The sequence below is a fragment of the Kogia breviceps genome, chromosome 20 (genome assembly GCF_026419965.1).
Source record: "Kogia breviceps isolate mKogBre1 chromosome 20, mKogBre1 haplotype 1, whole genome shotgun sequence".
NCBI classification, from domain to species: domain Eukaryota; kingdom Metazoa; phylum Chordata; class Mammalia; order Artiodactyla; family Physeteridae; genus Kogia; species Kogia breviceps.
The window spans coordinates 11266835-11282107 of NC_081329.1; the positions used below are offsets into that span (position 1 = coordinate 11266835).

General features: G+C 45.6%; 1 protein-coding gene across 6 annotated transcripts in view; it reads left to right on the top strand.

The window, feature by feature from the left end:
- The first annotated feature begins 1953 nt into the window (after nt 1-1953).
- Nucleotides 1954-15273, top strand: part of STOX2 (storkhead box 2) — a 209688-nt gene continuing 196368 nt past the window's right edge. Inside the window, exons 1-2 of one of the 6 annotated variants that reach the window (XM_059049573.2) lie at nt 1954-2295; nt 2484-2922. In XM_059049573.2, the coding sequence (XP_058905556.1) occupies nt 2559-2922 (364 nt within the window). In that variant the 5' untranslated portion in view covers nt 1954-2295; nt 2484-2558. Of the gene's footprint in view, nt 2296-2483; nt 2923-3057; nt 3149-3338; nt 3352-3531; nt 3680-15273 lie in introns of those variants that run through there. The other 5 variants (XM_067022371.1, XM_067022379.1, XM_067022375.1 and 2 more) reach the window with 5 other exon arrangements.

A 15273-nucleotide genomic window follows, 5' to 3' on the forward strand; every position in this document is an offset into this window, starting at 1 on the left:
GATTTCACCATACGTGAAAAGTTCTTAACACACTGCCTGGCATTTCGCAAGCAATCATTAAAGGGCAATGATGATGTTAGTGAGGTTGGTAATACGGGTGATGACAGTGGTAAGAAACGATAAAGTAGCTCCTTATCTTCATTCATTGAGTTCTGATGGTATAGACTCTAAATGGCCCTTCTGGTTCAGAGGGTCAGATAGTTTTTCTGACATCTTGTGTGTGTGTGTGTGTGTGTGTGTGTGTGTGTGTGTGTGAAGAGCTTGCTATCTCTAGGAGAGAGAGCACTTATATTAGAAGTTGCTCTTTTAATTTGTCGCTTTATTGCAAACATCGAAAAATGGGACCTTTTCACGGTTCGTTATAAATACTGTAGTAGGTAGACTCTAAGATGACCCCTAAAGATCCCTTCCTCCTGATCCTCATACCTTTGAAGATAACAGGATACTTTCATAGTCTCAAAGTATCTCTCAAAAAAATTTATTAATTACAAAGGATAAAATAGTAACTTTATAGTGAAAGAGTTAAATAGTTTAGAAATGTGTAAATATCATGTATACCTCTATATACACTTTATGGGGGTATGTGTACAGAGAGAAAGAGATAAAGGAACAAACCAAGCGTAGTAAAATGCTAACACTTGGGGAATCTGGGTGAAGATATTCAATACATGGGTATTCTTTGCACTAATCTTGCAACTCTTCACTAAGTCTGAAATTATGTCATAATACAAAAATTTTAAAAATTGCAAAGTAAAAAAAAAAATGTCACAAGTATAATATCTTTCCTTCTTCCATTTATCCAGCCACTACCACTTCCTCTCTTCCTGAGGCCCAGGCACTGAGAAGGGAAGGCGAAGAATGTTGCATCACTGGTGCCAAATTGAGGCTTAGTGCTAAAGCACTAAAAAAGCCCAGCAAGAAAAGATCAGGTCTCACCACTCCGCGGGTGCCTGGGAAATTCCAAGGGCAGGATGCATTCATATGACCATGGCTGCTTCCCTCATGTCAAACCCAGTCCTTGGCTTTCTAAGGCCTGAGGAGCTGGCTTCTGTGACTAGTGGCAACACACATTCTCATGCTGGCTCCACATTTTATCACTTGAGGCGACTTCGCAAACATTTCTTTCCTTGATGCTCTCTCCAGTCCAGAGACGTGGGCTGAGTGGGGCTTTATCAACTCCCATTTTGCAAATGGGAGGAACTGGGGTTCAGTGACTTATCCAAGGTCACCTTCAGTAAGATTAAAACCCAGGTCTTCGGACTTGGGTTTAGTAACTTTTTCATGGTAATAGAATCCCAGGATGCCAGCAGCAAACACTTCAGCAATCCCTCCCAACACGTAACATTTTTTCTAGTTCAAGGGTTTTCCAAGTGTGGTCCAGGACCAGCAGCAGCAGAGAATTTGTTCGAAAGAAGAAGTATTAGGTTCCACAGCAGGCCTACGGAATCAGAGACCCACATCCGGATACCTGATGTTTTGACAAAAGCTGCAGGTGACTCTGTGAAACACCGAAGTCTGAGAAACGCTCCTCCAGGGAAATGTAGCATGAAGCCTTGGCGTTCATTAATTAGGGCTCTAAATATACAACTAAACTTTCTCAATGAAAAATAAGCCAAACAGAGTTTGTACAGAAAGAAGCTTAACGAAGTGGGTTTTTTCGGTTTGTTTGTTTCTTGTTTTCTTTTTTAAAAAAGCATAATCATCACCTTTCCTGGTAAATTTCCGTATCCTTTTCCTAAACGGAGGGTTGGGTAGGTAACGCTCCGAATGACTAGGTTTCTTCTATCTCGGGCCCACAGTACGTGATGGAGATACGGGAGGAGAGTTCCACGAGAGCGTGGGAGCAGGGACGGATGACAATTTTTCGTGGTTGACAAAGTTTTTTAAAAAGCCACTTCCAAGGGCACATCAACCAGTCAGCTAAGCCACTTGTTCCAGCAGGAGGTGGGAGGTGAGGGCGGAGTGGAGCGTGGGGAGGAGCCACACTCACCGCTCCGGACTCGGTGCCTTCCATGTGTCGCCGTACGTCCCTGGCCCCGCCACCTAAACGCACCCCCCCCACCCCCGGCCATCCGCACCCCGTCGACCACCTTCCGCACCCTGTCGACCACCTTCCGCAGCGGACTCCGGGGGATTCCTCCGGCCGAGTGCATCCAGAAGGGTTCCCCGAACTCGGCGCGAACTGCCCGCCCCCTCCGGCGTCTCCGCCCCCCGCCGGGGCCGCCGGGCGCGAGAGAGGCGAGGGTGCAGCGGCTGGAAAATGAGCGGTGCAGGGAGGGTGGCCCGGAGCTGCAGGTAACGCGCGCCAGCCCTCGGCCCGAGCGGGCTCCGCACCCCCTCCCCTCCCCCGCGTGGTGACCCGCGGCGCCCGCCGGCAGGCTGCGCGCAGGGGCGGCGCGGGGCGTCCCCGGCACCTGGGCGCGCGATGTCTGGGGAAGCGGCGGCCCGCGGGGGGGCACTAACGCTCTCCGTTTGTCGCGCAGCGCCCTTCGCGCTGCTGTTCCCGGGAGCGGCGTGAGGCGGCGGCTGTGGTGAGCGGGGTCGCGTGCGGACGCCGGATGCCTCCGAAGATGGAGAAGTTTCTGCAGATAGCGCCTCACTCTCTGGCCATCGTCCTGGGCCCCGCCGAGGGGCCGGCGGGGAAGAGGTCCGAGGCCGCCCGGCCCGCGTCCCCGGCCCAGCCCCGGCAGCTCGCCCGGCACCACATCGGCTACGAGATCTTCGCCGACTTCAAAGCCGAGAACATGCAGCACTTCTGGAACAAGAAGGTCACGGCCGCGGTGGCCGAGACGTTCTTCCTGGGCTGGATCGACGAGCAGGTCCTGCTGATCCAGGGCAAGGAGGAGCATCTGGAGGCGCTGCGCGAGGGCTGGTCGCGCCGGGCGCTGCGGCCGCCCTCGGGCTTCCACATCCGCTGCCTGGGTGAGTCCGGCCGCTGCCCGCCCTGTCCAGTGTTGTCGCGCCGCGGGAACCCCCACCCCCACCCCCACCCCCCCGCTGCCCCGCCCGAGCCGGCGCGCTGGCCCCGCTCCCCCCGGGCGCCCGCGCCTCTCTCCACCCCCGCGCCGCACCCGGGGAGGGGCCGGCAGCCTGGGCGAGTGCTGGACTGGGGAGCTTCCTGGCACCTAAACCGCGGATCTGTACCTTGGTGAGCACGCCGCCCCCGGCCAGCTGGCGGGAGCCTCCCCGGCGGCCCCCGCGAGGCGGTGCCTGAGGCCTGCCGGGTGGGCGGCGGCGCGGGCGGCTCGGCGGGGCCGCGGCCGCTTCGGGTCTGCGGGTCTCACCTTCTGCGCTCGGCTGGGGCCGGGGGCGCGTGTGCGGACGCGGGAGAAGTGGAGAGACAGCGCTCAGGTAGCTTCGGGTGGCAGCGGGCTCGGCCGCGGGAGGCGGCGGCGAGCGGGCCAGGTGCGCGGGCGCCCCCGGCGCGTCCTTTCCTGGGACGACGACCCGGCCCGGCCGCGTTTACCTCAGGCGACGCGCCCCTCCGCCCCCTCCGTGTGGGTTGACTCTTAAGCGCCGCTGTGTCCTTGCAAGACGGAGCTGTAGGTTTCGTTGCCTCCAGTACACGTCTCTTCAAGTCATTTTGTGAGTTTGAAGGAAGGAAGGGACACGAGGAGGACAGAGGAAAGCCTGATCCTCAACAAAAGAGAAAACCGTGTCGGGGAAGAGAGCCCGAAAGGTGATATTCGCTGCCGCACTTCCAGTGCTGTCTCGACCTGCTGGTTTTTTTTTTTTTTTAATTGCATTACTTCATATGTATTTTTCTTAATCCAGTTTGCATCTCTTTTAGACTTTACTTTTTAGTTTTGTACTTTGCGCTCGGTGGCTCAAGGCGTATATAGTAAAGAGTAATGTTTTGTGAAACGATTTGAGGAAAGAAAGCGTTCTTTCTAGTCCCACGGTTTAGAAATGCTTTCGTGACATTTTGGGAAGAGGTCATAAGTTCAAACGCTAAAAGACTGTAGAGCCGCCTTTTTCGTTCGCCAGGGTTGCTACGCTACCTTCCGCCGAAGGAATAGCTTTTACCTGCTTAAGTGCCTTCCTCTGTACATATGGCAAATTTATAGCATCTTTTTTGTTTTGTTGTGTTTTGTCTATTTTCACATAGCAGAAATCGTTATAAAGCTTCCTTTAAATCGAGTAGATAAGAAACTAGTAAAGCTTGCATCTTGTATGTTTTATAACCCGTGCTGAATTTCAGAAGGTGTCTTAACTTTCTTTTTTGACGTTAGCAAAAACCTCAGTGGAGTCCCTGTAATTAAGCTGCCTTAGTAAAGGGCCAAGATCTGCTCTCCTACTGTAGAACTGCAACACACTAGGAAGTAAGAATATATGTAATCACTTGTATGCACTGTAGAGATTGTATTTTAATAGTTTTATACTTGACTTCATACTTAGTTTTTACTTTTTATTTTGGAAAATTTAAGCAATTTGCAAAACTCGTACGGGGGTTCCCCTCCCCACCCTGTTTGCGAGGTTAGGATTCCAAGACCCCCGGAGTGGATGCCTGAAACCCCGGATGAACCCTTGTATATACTATGTTTTTTTTTCCTACCTATACCTCCATACTTACGATGAAATTTAATGTTAAAATTAGGCCAGTAAGAGAATATCAGAATTGCTAGCATCATTACTCTTGAGCTTTGGAGCCATTGTTGTTGTTTTTTTTGGAGCCATTGTTAAGTAAAGTAATGTTACTTGAACACAAACACTGCGATACCACCCCTGTTGAAGTGATGTTGGCCGAGTGGCTGCTAAGTGACTAATGGACAAGCAGGTAACCTTCACGGATTCGCTCGGCAAAGGGATGATTCACACCCCAGGACGGGGGAGGATGGGGAGAGAGTTCATGAAGCTACCCAGAACGGCACCAAATTTAAAATGTATGAATTGTTTATTTCTGGAATTTTCCATTTAATATTTTGAGACCTCAGTGGACTGTGGGTAACTGAAACTGCAACTGCGGAAGCGAAACCACAGATAAGGGGGGTGTCCTGTATAATCAAAGATACTATATCGAACCCCCATGAATCCATCATCTAACTTCAAAATTTATCAGCACATGGACAATCTTACTCCAGCTATAAATCTCCCCCACCATTGGAAATCCCAGACATTGTATCAATAGCATTTGATTTGTAAATATTTCAGTTGTTCATATATTTTTTCATTTTGGCAGAATGCGTGAACTTATAGGAATTGGTGATCTGTCACATTAAGCAAAGAGAACTATTTTGGCAGTTTTTAAGGTTCGAGATTGCTGTAGTTGATTGACTATTGCCTGTTGCCTTGGCAGCTTGAACTGTCTCAAGCTGACTGGCAGCTGGTGGGTTTAGCAGCTGCACTGGCTCAGCCCTTAACTCAGTACCGTGATGGCAAAGCAAGGGGACTACCTCCTGACACGAGCATCAGATAAAGGAGCATGGGTGATGCCTTCTGGGACCCAAGTGGTCAACTTTTCTGAACTGTCTTGGGGGTTCAGAATTCCTCAGAATTCCGGTTTTGCTTCAGTAATGATGGTAAAATGCTGAATTGTGTGCGACAGTTTATGTCCTATAAAAATTATCTTCGGGAACCTCAGTGTCTGCTGCAAAGCTTCCTAATTTTTTGTCGCAAGATCTTTTATGGAGCCTTGAAACTCCAAAGTCTGGGAACCCCTGATGACTGGCTCACGACCTTTTATTCCAAGTCACAATATATGTGTGGACAAGTTCACGCACTCAAAAATACAAGAAACAAAATCCAAACCACGAACGTGTACTCAGAGGGAGGCTAGCTGTAAATCTGTAAAGACTGAGCGCCACTATCGTAGGAAGCCCTTGGCTCATCTAATTTATACGCAAAAGCAGGAGCTGGTCGCTGTCTGTGGGACTTTATCATTAGGAGTGCATTTCTTGCAGGATAACTTTCAACTGATTCCCCAGACTGTGCTGCCTATGTTATCAGTTACTTTCATGTAGTTTTGTGATTTTTTCCCTAATTATTTCATGGGTGTAAAACAGCCACAAAACCAGACACATAGATGAGCATTACAGAAGGCATTATATTTCCTCTTGTTGAACCTGAATTAAAATTCATCGATCACAAGTAGTCCTTTTAAATAACTGGTAGGCAAATGCCAGTTTACATTTTATTATACTTATGGTAAATAATTATTCACGACATTTGCTTGTTTTCCAGGGGGTCTCTGAGAGCCCATCTTAGAGCGTGGTAATAAAATTGTTCTGTTAGACCCTCCCAGTGAGGAAAAGGGAAGAATGGCTTTGCTCCATCTTGAGTTCCCGTTCTCCTGTGTGTTCGTGTGTGTGCGCGCGCGTGTGTATTAACCCGCCCCGGAGTGGAGAGAGAGGGATGGACAAGAGGTCTGCCCAGACCCCCTTTTCTGGCTCTGCCCCAGCGCAACTGAGGCAAGCCTACACTTTCACAGAAGGATTGGAAACAAGTTAGTGTTTTGCTTTGTAACTTGAAACATGCGTCTTGAAGTTGCCAGCAATCCAGATTACTTTTGCCGGTAATTCCAAAAGTATGTGGTTCTAACCACACACATTTCAGGTGGAGATTGGACAAGGAGGAGATGATTATGGATCCAGCAAGAAGCAGGGAATTAAGCAACTCAAAGGAAAAATAGTTTTGACTTGGGATATTCAAATCCACTGCTTAGAAATGACCTGCTAGCAGATTTCAATCCACTACTTAGAAATAACCTATTCTGGGCATGTAGGAAAAAAAGCTCAGGCATTTTCTTTCCAGGACCCTCAAAAGGGATGTGTGTGTGCAGGAAACTAGGCGGAATGTTTTAAAATTGTGCTGTGTATTCTGATTAAACGCTAAATTAAATCCCATACGTGTTCACTGAGTGCCCGCTAGTGACAGGCTCTGTGCCCCTCCCGAGATTATAAAGATTGATGAGGCATGCAGTCTTTTCGGAGATGCTGACGCAAGAACTGAGAGCGTGAGGAGGGCTCTGAGGACGGGGAGTAAAGGAGCAGGTACTCCTGCCTGGTGCGCTGGGAGAGGGGTTCCCGGCAGAGAGGATTGCACTAAGCCTTGTGCAGATGCCAGCCGCGGTGCCCGCCGCCAGGGCTTCCTCCAGAACAGGGGTGCTCTCCCACCCAGGCACGAGCGGTCACGGCGTTGGGGAGGTCCTGACACGTTTGGGGACTGGCTGGCTGGGGCTGGGGGGGGGGCGGCAGTGGTGCGATAAGACAGTGGGAAGGGAAGCGTGGGCCACAGGTGGTGACTGGGAAGCCCTGGTAGCTTTTGAGCAGGGGGAGGGGTGACACAGAGTGATCTTAGGTTGAATGAGAATTCTGGGGCCGGTGAGGGCGTTGGATGGGACTGGGAGGGGGTTGGACGCAGGTGCACCAGCTAAAGGTCTGTTGAAAGCATCGTGGGGAGAGATGGTGGGTGCTGCGTGAGTGCATTTGTTCCCTTATGGTACCTGCCCATGGTCAAGGCTCTACGTGCTACGGAAGGTATCGCGTTAGCCTGCTTGAGTCTAGAGGGCCTTCCGGTCCCAGCCCCAGACCCAGAAGCCCTTGAGCAGAGCCTAGATGCTTCTCCCTCCTGGGGCTTCTGGGGTTTCCCCACCCGCCAGCCTTATTCAGATCCGGCAATCTCCATAGATTCTCCTAATTTCAGATCTCAGGGAGCATGGCTCAGTGTCTCTGTCTTTTCCAGTGACTCTTTATACTTTCCCCATTTATCCTTAGATATTAACAGAGGACCAAACATGCTTTTTAGGCTTTAAATCAGGACTTGTATTTTAAATTATAACAATTTTTAGCTGGAGTATCCCTGAAACTCACATAATATTATATGTCAGCTATATGTCAATAAAAAGAAAATTGTTTAGAAGATATGGGCATCAAGCCTTTATTCTATTCCAACATCTTTATTGCTTTTCTCAAAAAGTTGCTCTCTTAAAGTGGTTTCTCCAAGTAGTAAATTTTTAAGACAATTGTTTCAAACATGTATACTCCAAAAGAATTTGTATATATCCCAACCAAAAGTTGACTTAATTAAGTCAACTTAAAATTGAATAAGTGTCCTAAGCTCATGGCTGGGATTGCTTAATGAGTGTTGTAAAGATTTTGGAACTGGAGATAACTGAGTCATTCAACAATTGGAGCACCTTCTATCTTCTAGGATTTGTTCTGGGAACGGAAGTGGAGAACAGATCAGACGCAGCCCTTGTACTTTTGCAGATTCCGTTCTAGGGGGTGCAACAGACATCTCAGACATTAAACAAAGAAATTAGAATTTCAGAGAGTTTTAAGTGCTGTAAAAATTGAGCAGGTGATAGAGAGTGACGAGAAGATATGAGATGATAGCTAACACTTATTGATCGTTTACTATTTCCTAAGTTCTATCTTTTTGTTAACCAACCTGTAAAACTATTTAGGTATCATTATTTTACCCATTTTGCAAATGAAGATATTGAGGAACACAGTGACGAGTACTTCTCCAAAGGTACCCAGGTAGTGAGCAAGAGAGAGGGGGTCTGGACCCAGGCAGCATTATTTTTGTTTGCTTGTTTCTTTTTTTGTCATACAGATAGGATTCAAGTTCAGGTTGTCCTGGCCAAAATTTCCTTCCCAGGCCCCAGTACATACAACCTCCCAACAGTTCAGGGTGCCAGGAGCCCAGTGGCAGCCGGTTTGCTTGGAGGCGGCTAGGTTCTTCTTTTTCCATTAGATAACACAAGGGAAAAGGGAAACCAGTGCTGGGTCCAGGATGCCACCTGAGACCATTGTGCTTGAGCTTCCTTTAGGCCAAGCAGGTGGGTCCGTTGCTTTGTGTGGTTTAATCATCTTTCTGCAAGGACTTACTCACAGGAGGGCGGATTCTTCATTTTCTGCCCCCAAACCACATTCCCTGCCAGTGCTTCGAGTGACAGCTCTATAATGCCCCTTGTTTCGCGTAGCACCTGACTGATGGATGAGCTGTCAGCTGCCAGTGGAGGAGCAGATAAAAATCAGCTTGAAGGCTGGAGGAACAGAAAGGAAAGCGCATGAGGCTGGGGCTTGTTAAGCCAGCCAGAGAATGGAAGGTGTGACAGGAGGTGAGGTCAGGGGGGCTGGCCAACTCCAGGCCATATGGAGCCTCCTGGAGTCTTATTCTGTGCTGACAAGGCATGAAGCATCCAATAAACATAGAGCACTGGGTTGGGGTCTGTAGAATATCCAGAAAAGTGTCAGAGGTGGGCCTCCCTCTTAGAGAAGCTTACCTCTCATATTAAAATCTCAGGGTTAAGTTTAAACAGTGAACAGCGATACATTTCAAGTTTTGTTAATTTCTAGCTAGTCATAAAGATAGTTTTATGAATTACCTCCCTCTGGCTCAAAGAAATTTTCAGTAAAGGTGTGTCAGTTTCATCGTAATAAAGCGTTTAGAATGAACTTCTGAGACCCAAGGCCTTGTTGTGATAACTGAGAGGCTTTTCAAAAATTTATCTCTTTCACCTCTTACTGCTGAATGCTGGTCTGGAGCGTATATTTCCCTCTTGCGTTAAGAGGTGAATTTATAGGTGATCCCAAGTTCTTTTCAAAGGGGCATAAAACTGAAAGGCCCATCTGTGTTTCTTGTGCTGGAGTGAAGGCACTCAGGTGCTTTCCGTTCCTGAGGTCACCACAGATTTGGGGGTAGAAAACCCGGAGAGGTTTGTTGTATCCAAAGTACTTGCTACAAATAATTTCAAACGTTTCATTCTGCTTAAAATATCCCACACAAAGATGTGTGCTCACCTTAAAAATAGAATTTTCAGGTATGGGGTGGGTTTTAACATAGTCACTTGGATTGTACTTGTATCATTATTCTACTCATTATACGTGGGTAAAAACACGTTTTGAACTCCTCCATTCTGTATTACAGCTGTAGACTTAATATAATCACAGGCATTCCTTAATTGGTGGGAACTAATTATCTGATGTATAGTTTATCTCAATGAGGAGGTTAAATAGATGTATTGATAAAGGACAAGCTAGCAATACAAGAATATAATCTATTAGTATATATTATATATGCACACACATTTATCCCTGAGAAGGTCCAATGCCAAGAGCTTTGTAGTAAACTTCAGTGACACTGGCGCTGGAGGACGCAGCTCTTGATATTTTGATATCAGTCTCTCTTGATAGAGAAGAGTAAACTTGGACACTGTCGAGGGTCAGGTATCTCTCTAAAGAATTTGACAAATGATTTGGATAAAGAGGTAAAGAGGATTCATCAGAGTCTTCGGGGGTGAAGGTGTCCCAGGGGGCAGACCTAAGTAATGTGAAAGCCTACAGGGCGGTGGCGACCACCGCGTGGAACGGCCCCCAGGGCTTGAGACGTTCTTGTGCCGTTAACGCGATGAAAGCGTACCTCCGTGCTGGCGATTCTACTCTTAAGGCTCAAACACACACAGTAAAATTCTCCCATTTTCTCAATTTCTTGTGAAGGCCCTATAATAGAATTTTCCATAACGAGAGCCCATCTGTCGATGTAAAATGACGTGTCTCTGAAACCGGGATGTCACCTCCCCCTTCCCAATACCAAACACGTGGGGAGCCTCTAAAGCCCCCCGGTCTGCGTGGATGCTGGCTGATTTATAGTACGTCCAGAATAACCTCCTCATGAATCTGTGGGTCCCCGGCGGTCCCCAAAGGCCTCCCAGCGTCTCTAAGCGGTGGGCTGAGCCTGGCGGGATTGCAACTTACTACCACCTGAGATCGCTGCGGACTCTGTCTTTAAGATGAGCCCGCATGTGCTCAGAGGATGCTGCTGGAAGATGGCCGTGGCTGCATCCTCTCAGCATTTCCTTCCATCGCTGCCACCCTTCCCCCAGTGCTGTGTCTGACATCCTCCTCCCCATGTCGTCCACTTTCTCTCTTGGGTTTGGGCAATTTTTCCTTTTACATCTTGCAACAAACGATGATGATTTCATCTCTGCCCTTCTGCTTCTAAGTAAAGTCCTCCCCGCCCTGAATTTTTTAGAAACTGAAGTTCTCCTTATGTGTCCATTTCCGGGACACTGGAGCTCAGCACCTGCTCTTCTAAGGAACATTATCTTTGGAGATTCCAGGCTACGCACACCTTTGGAAGTGACCTTCCTGAGTCCAAGATTGTGTCCAATGACACTTTCATTCTGAAAAAGAGGGGAGAACCTTCTGCATGTTTAATGCCTTAGAGGGGATTGATTTTCAAAATAAAATTTTATTTATTTACAGGTATTCCCAAACCTGTGGCTCTTGCCCCTTTAGGCTGCTTTCTGCTCTTGGGAAGGTCCTGCAGTTCCCAGCCACGTCAGCTGAGGCTGCCCGCAGCCTGGCCTGAGGCTGGAAGTGTTTGCAGCCACTCCTGCATGATTCTCATTTCCTCCCCTCTTTGAATTCTCTCTTTCTCTCTTTATTTTAATAGAATAGCTGGGCAAGTGCCCATATCTTTATTATTATTAGTAGTAGTGGTAGTATTTATTTTTATTTATTTATTTTTATTTTTAGGCTGCACCAGGTCTTACTTGTGGCATGTGGGCTTCTTAATTGTGGCATGTGTACTCTTAGTTGTGGCATGCATATGGGATCTAGTTCCCTGACCGCGGATTGAACCCCGGGCCCCCTGCATTGGGAGTGCAGAGTCTTACCTACTGGACCACCAGGGAAGTGGTCTCTTTGAATTCCCTCTTTGAATTCTTAAAATGACTTAAAGTGACACCTTCTCAAGGCGGCAGTTGTGCTTTATGCACACGGTCACAGACCCACCAACCCTCCAGCTCAATTTCTTAATACTTCTGCTTGTCTGGCCGGGGCCCCCGTGGGTGGGTTGAGCCGGGAGGCTGTGCCTGGGCGAGTTGGGATGGACCCTGTGGGAAACGGAAGGGGAGATGACAGGAGGGTGGGAGGATACAAGTCCATGACTGCACGTGAAAAATGGCAACTGGATACAGAAGAAGAGAAACAAAGGGTGCAGGGACCACATGGAAACCGGCTGCTTTATGCGAGGTGCAGGACGATTTCAAGTTGGAAAGAGTCTTGCCAGGAATCAGGTCCTCTTCTCGGCAGTTTGATGTACCTGTCAGACTGGGCTGGGGGTCGGGGCTGAGCTCTCTGCATTTTTTCTGCCCATCCTGCCAAGGCTAGGAGGAGCGTTACAGGATCCGATCTGTGGTCCTGCAGGAGAGAGCTTTCTCCCTCCCGTGTGGAAAGATCTGTCCAGTCTGGACAGTTCACGTTAGCTTCTTTATCTCTGCTTCTGGCCCCAAACCAGACACTTCTGCACTCCTCCAGAGGAGAGGAAAGGATGACACACTTCAGTGAACACTGCCCTCCTTCTGGAAAGAAATTCCAACTCTTTTTCTCATTGATTACAGTCATGTTTATGCCATAATCTCATTCTGTTGTCACCATGTACCCAGATCCTCAGACCATCTTCTTCCAAGACCACCTCTTGCCCTCTAGGTTCTTACGGCTAGTCCTTCCCCCCTTGGTTCATTCTGTTTGGGTCTTGATAATATCAGCTTGGGAAGACTTGGAAAGCCTGCTGACTTTGCAGTTAATACAGAATCGCAGGAGACATGAATGCTTCTTTTTGTTGTTGTTATGTTATAATTTGTCTAGGTTGATCACTTTCCTTTCATCAGAGTCTGGTTATTAATTTGTTAAAAAAAAAGGCTTTAAGTTAGTAGACTGAAGCCCTAATGTAGAAAAATGAAAGCGGTACTTTAGAAACCACATCTCTGAATGTGCCAGATGATGGTGGTTACTCTAGCATCTTTCTTCTACTCTTCCCTGTATTTTTAACATTTCCTCTTATACTAAAGAAGGAACATTCTAGAGGGCAATCTTTATGCCATTTGCTCCTACATTTTATTAAATGTTTACTGACTCTATTTCAGAGTTGGGGGAAGGGGTGAGTGGGGTATAGGGAGAGGAGGAAAGAGAAGAATGAACTTTTATTAATGTTCACTGTAGGTCAGGAATTGTTCTAAGCACTTTAATATATTGTCTCATTTAATCCTTACAGAGGTCATGCTAACATTCTATAGAAGAGGAGACTGAGGTTCAGAGAGTAACCTTACATGAGCAAGAGATCTCATATTTCAGTCCAGCAATCTGACTCCAGAGTCAGAGCTGTTAGCCCTTTTAAAACTGCTTGTCATTTCTGCTGGACGAAGATTTTGGCTTTGATCACGATCACTGATAATTTTTTCTTCTTGTACTGTAATTTCTTCTGAATGTTAAACACAGTAGACTGATTTATATTATGATTTATGAAACGTGCTTAAAACACACAGCTTTATGTCACCAAATAAATGAAGCAGAGTGTTAAAGACACTACTGTGGTTTTGATATTTAAAATGCAGGATCAGCAGCTCGTTGCAGGATAGTGGCTGTGCCAGATGTTTATTCAAATGTTGCCAAACAGGAGCCTTAGAAAGTAATTAATGATACAGTTTTTGCTACCAACTGAAGTATTCCTTTTTATAAAAATAAAGGGGCAGTGTAAAGTGTACTGAGAAAATTCTTTTAATGAGAAAATGGGATATGGTGCTATAAGGTAAATTCATCACATTGTTCTTCACTGTTTAATTTTTCTTCTTTTTTGAGGTTTCAGGATTAAATGTCATTTATGTTTTTACATTCTATGAGTAAGCAAATTATCAGCTCTATTTTACTGAATCTAATTTAAAGTCTTTGCTGCTCTTAGTAAGGTGTTCCTATTTTCCTAGCCAGCTATTTTTATTTTCTGCATTAAAAGTTACATTAAGAGTGTTAATGTAACTCTTGAATTGTCCTAACTTAAAAAAAAATTAATATGGTGTGATAAAGTGTATTTTACTTTTGGTTATGATGCTAGGAGAAGTTTTTCTTTTTTTAAAAAAATTAGCAAACATGTAGATTTGGGGGATGAAGTATTGGGTAATATGATTTACACAGTCCACGTGTGATTGTTAAAATATAAAGTCATGAAGGCTATAAAATTGCTGTTGAGTACAGCTTTGGCTATATCCCATAATTTTAATATATAATATTCTCATTGCTGTGATCATCTCAGCAGTCTATAATTAGTATTTTGATTTCTCTTTGGCCTAGTAACTATTTTGGAGAAGTTTCTTTCTCTCCTTTTCCCCGTAGAAATTGTGAATAAAAAAAAAAAGTTGACATTGATTTCTTAACGCTATTTTGCAATTGTCAGAGTGTCAACTCTGTAACACGTATTTTTTTCAAATTTACTGACATTTTGTTACCTAATATAGAACAAGATCTATTTTTCATAGAAACTTGAAACTAGGAATTTAAAAAAATAACTTCTGTTATTAAATTTATATTATATTGTTTAACTCTTCTATGTTCTCATTTTTTTGGTATGGTTTATTTGTCAAAGACTGTGATAAGTGTGCTAATGTGATCTTTCCAAAATTATGTGATTTCTTTCACTGTATTACAATAGGTTTAACTTTATGTATTTTGATATTTTGATATCCAACACATATCTTTACTATTGATTTTGCCTTTTATATACATATAAATATACATAGTTGTATAACTGTAAATTATACATATTCATATAAATGTACGTACATTTATATAACATATAAGTACACACTAAACACAGAATCCTCTCTCATCCCTTTTACCTTGAAATCTTTTTCCAAAATTAATATTGCCATCTCTGCTCTTTGCTTGGTATATCACTGCCACCTTTTTCTTTTTAATATTTTGTATCTTTTTGTTTCAGTGTGTGTTTTATAAGCAGGATATAGAGTTTGCATTTTAACCAAATATGAAGAATATTTTTCTTTTTAGGAATATTGAACCACTAAGTGTATTATAATAACTGATATGTTTGCTCTTCTTTGAAACTTTTATATTTCACATGGAAGGCCTTACAATATCAGCTTTTTACAAATAATTTCTGTTAAACCACAGTAGTGTACCATTTTTACAAATGAGTTAAGTACCTTCTTTGGTGCTTTGCTTTTGACCTTGTAACTAGAGCAATAGTTTGCAACCTGGTTGTTCTATAGATAAGTGAACCCCAAATTGTCTACCACCGATCCTAAGGAGTGAAGCAGAGAGAGAGACAACCACAGTTGCTAACTTGCAGTTCCAGGAAGGAGCCAGCGTAGACCTAAGTTAGTAAAACATCCACTTCCTGACCTAGAAACCCCCTTTGGACAGTGTTGGACTAGAGGCTGTGGAGGATGCTTCTGCTTGACCAGGCCTCAAAGGACAGGGAGGGTGCATGGGCGGTGGCACCCAGTTAGCACTTGGTCCTGTCCAAAACGTCCAT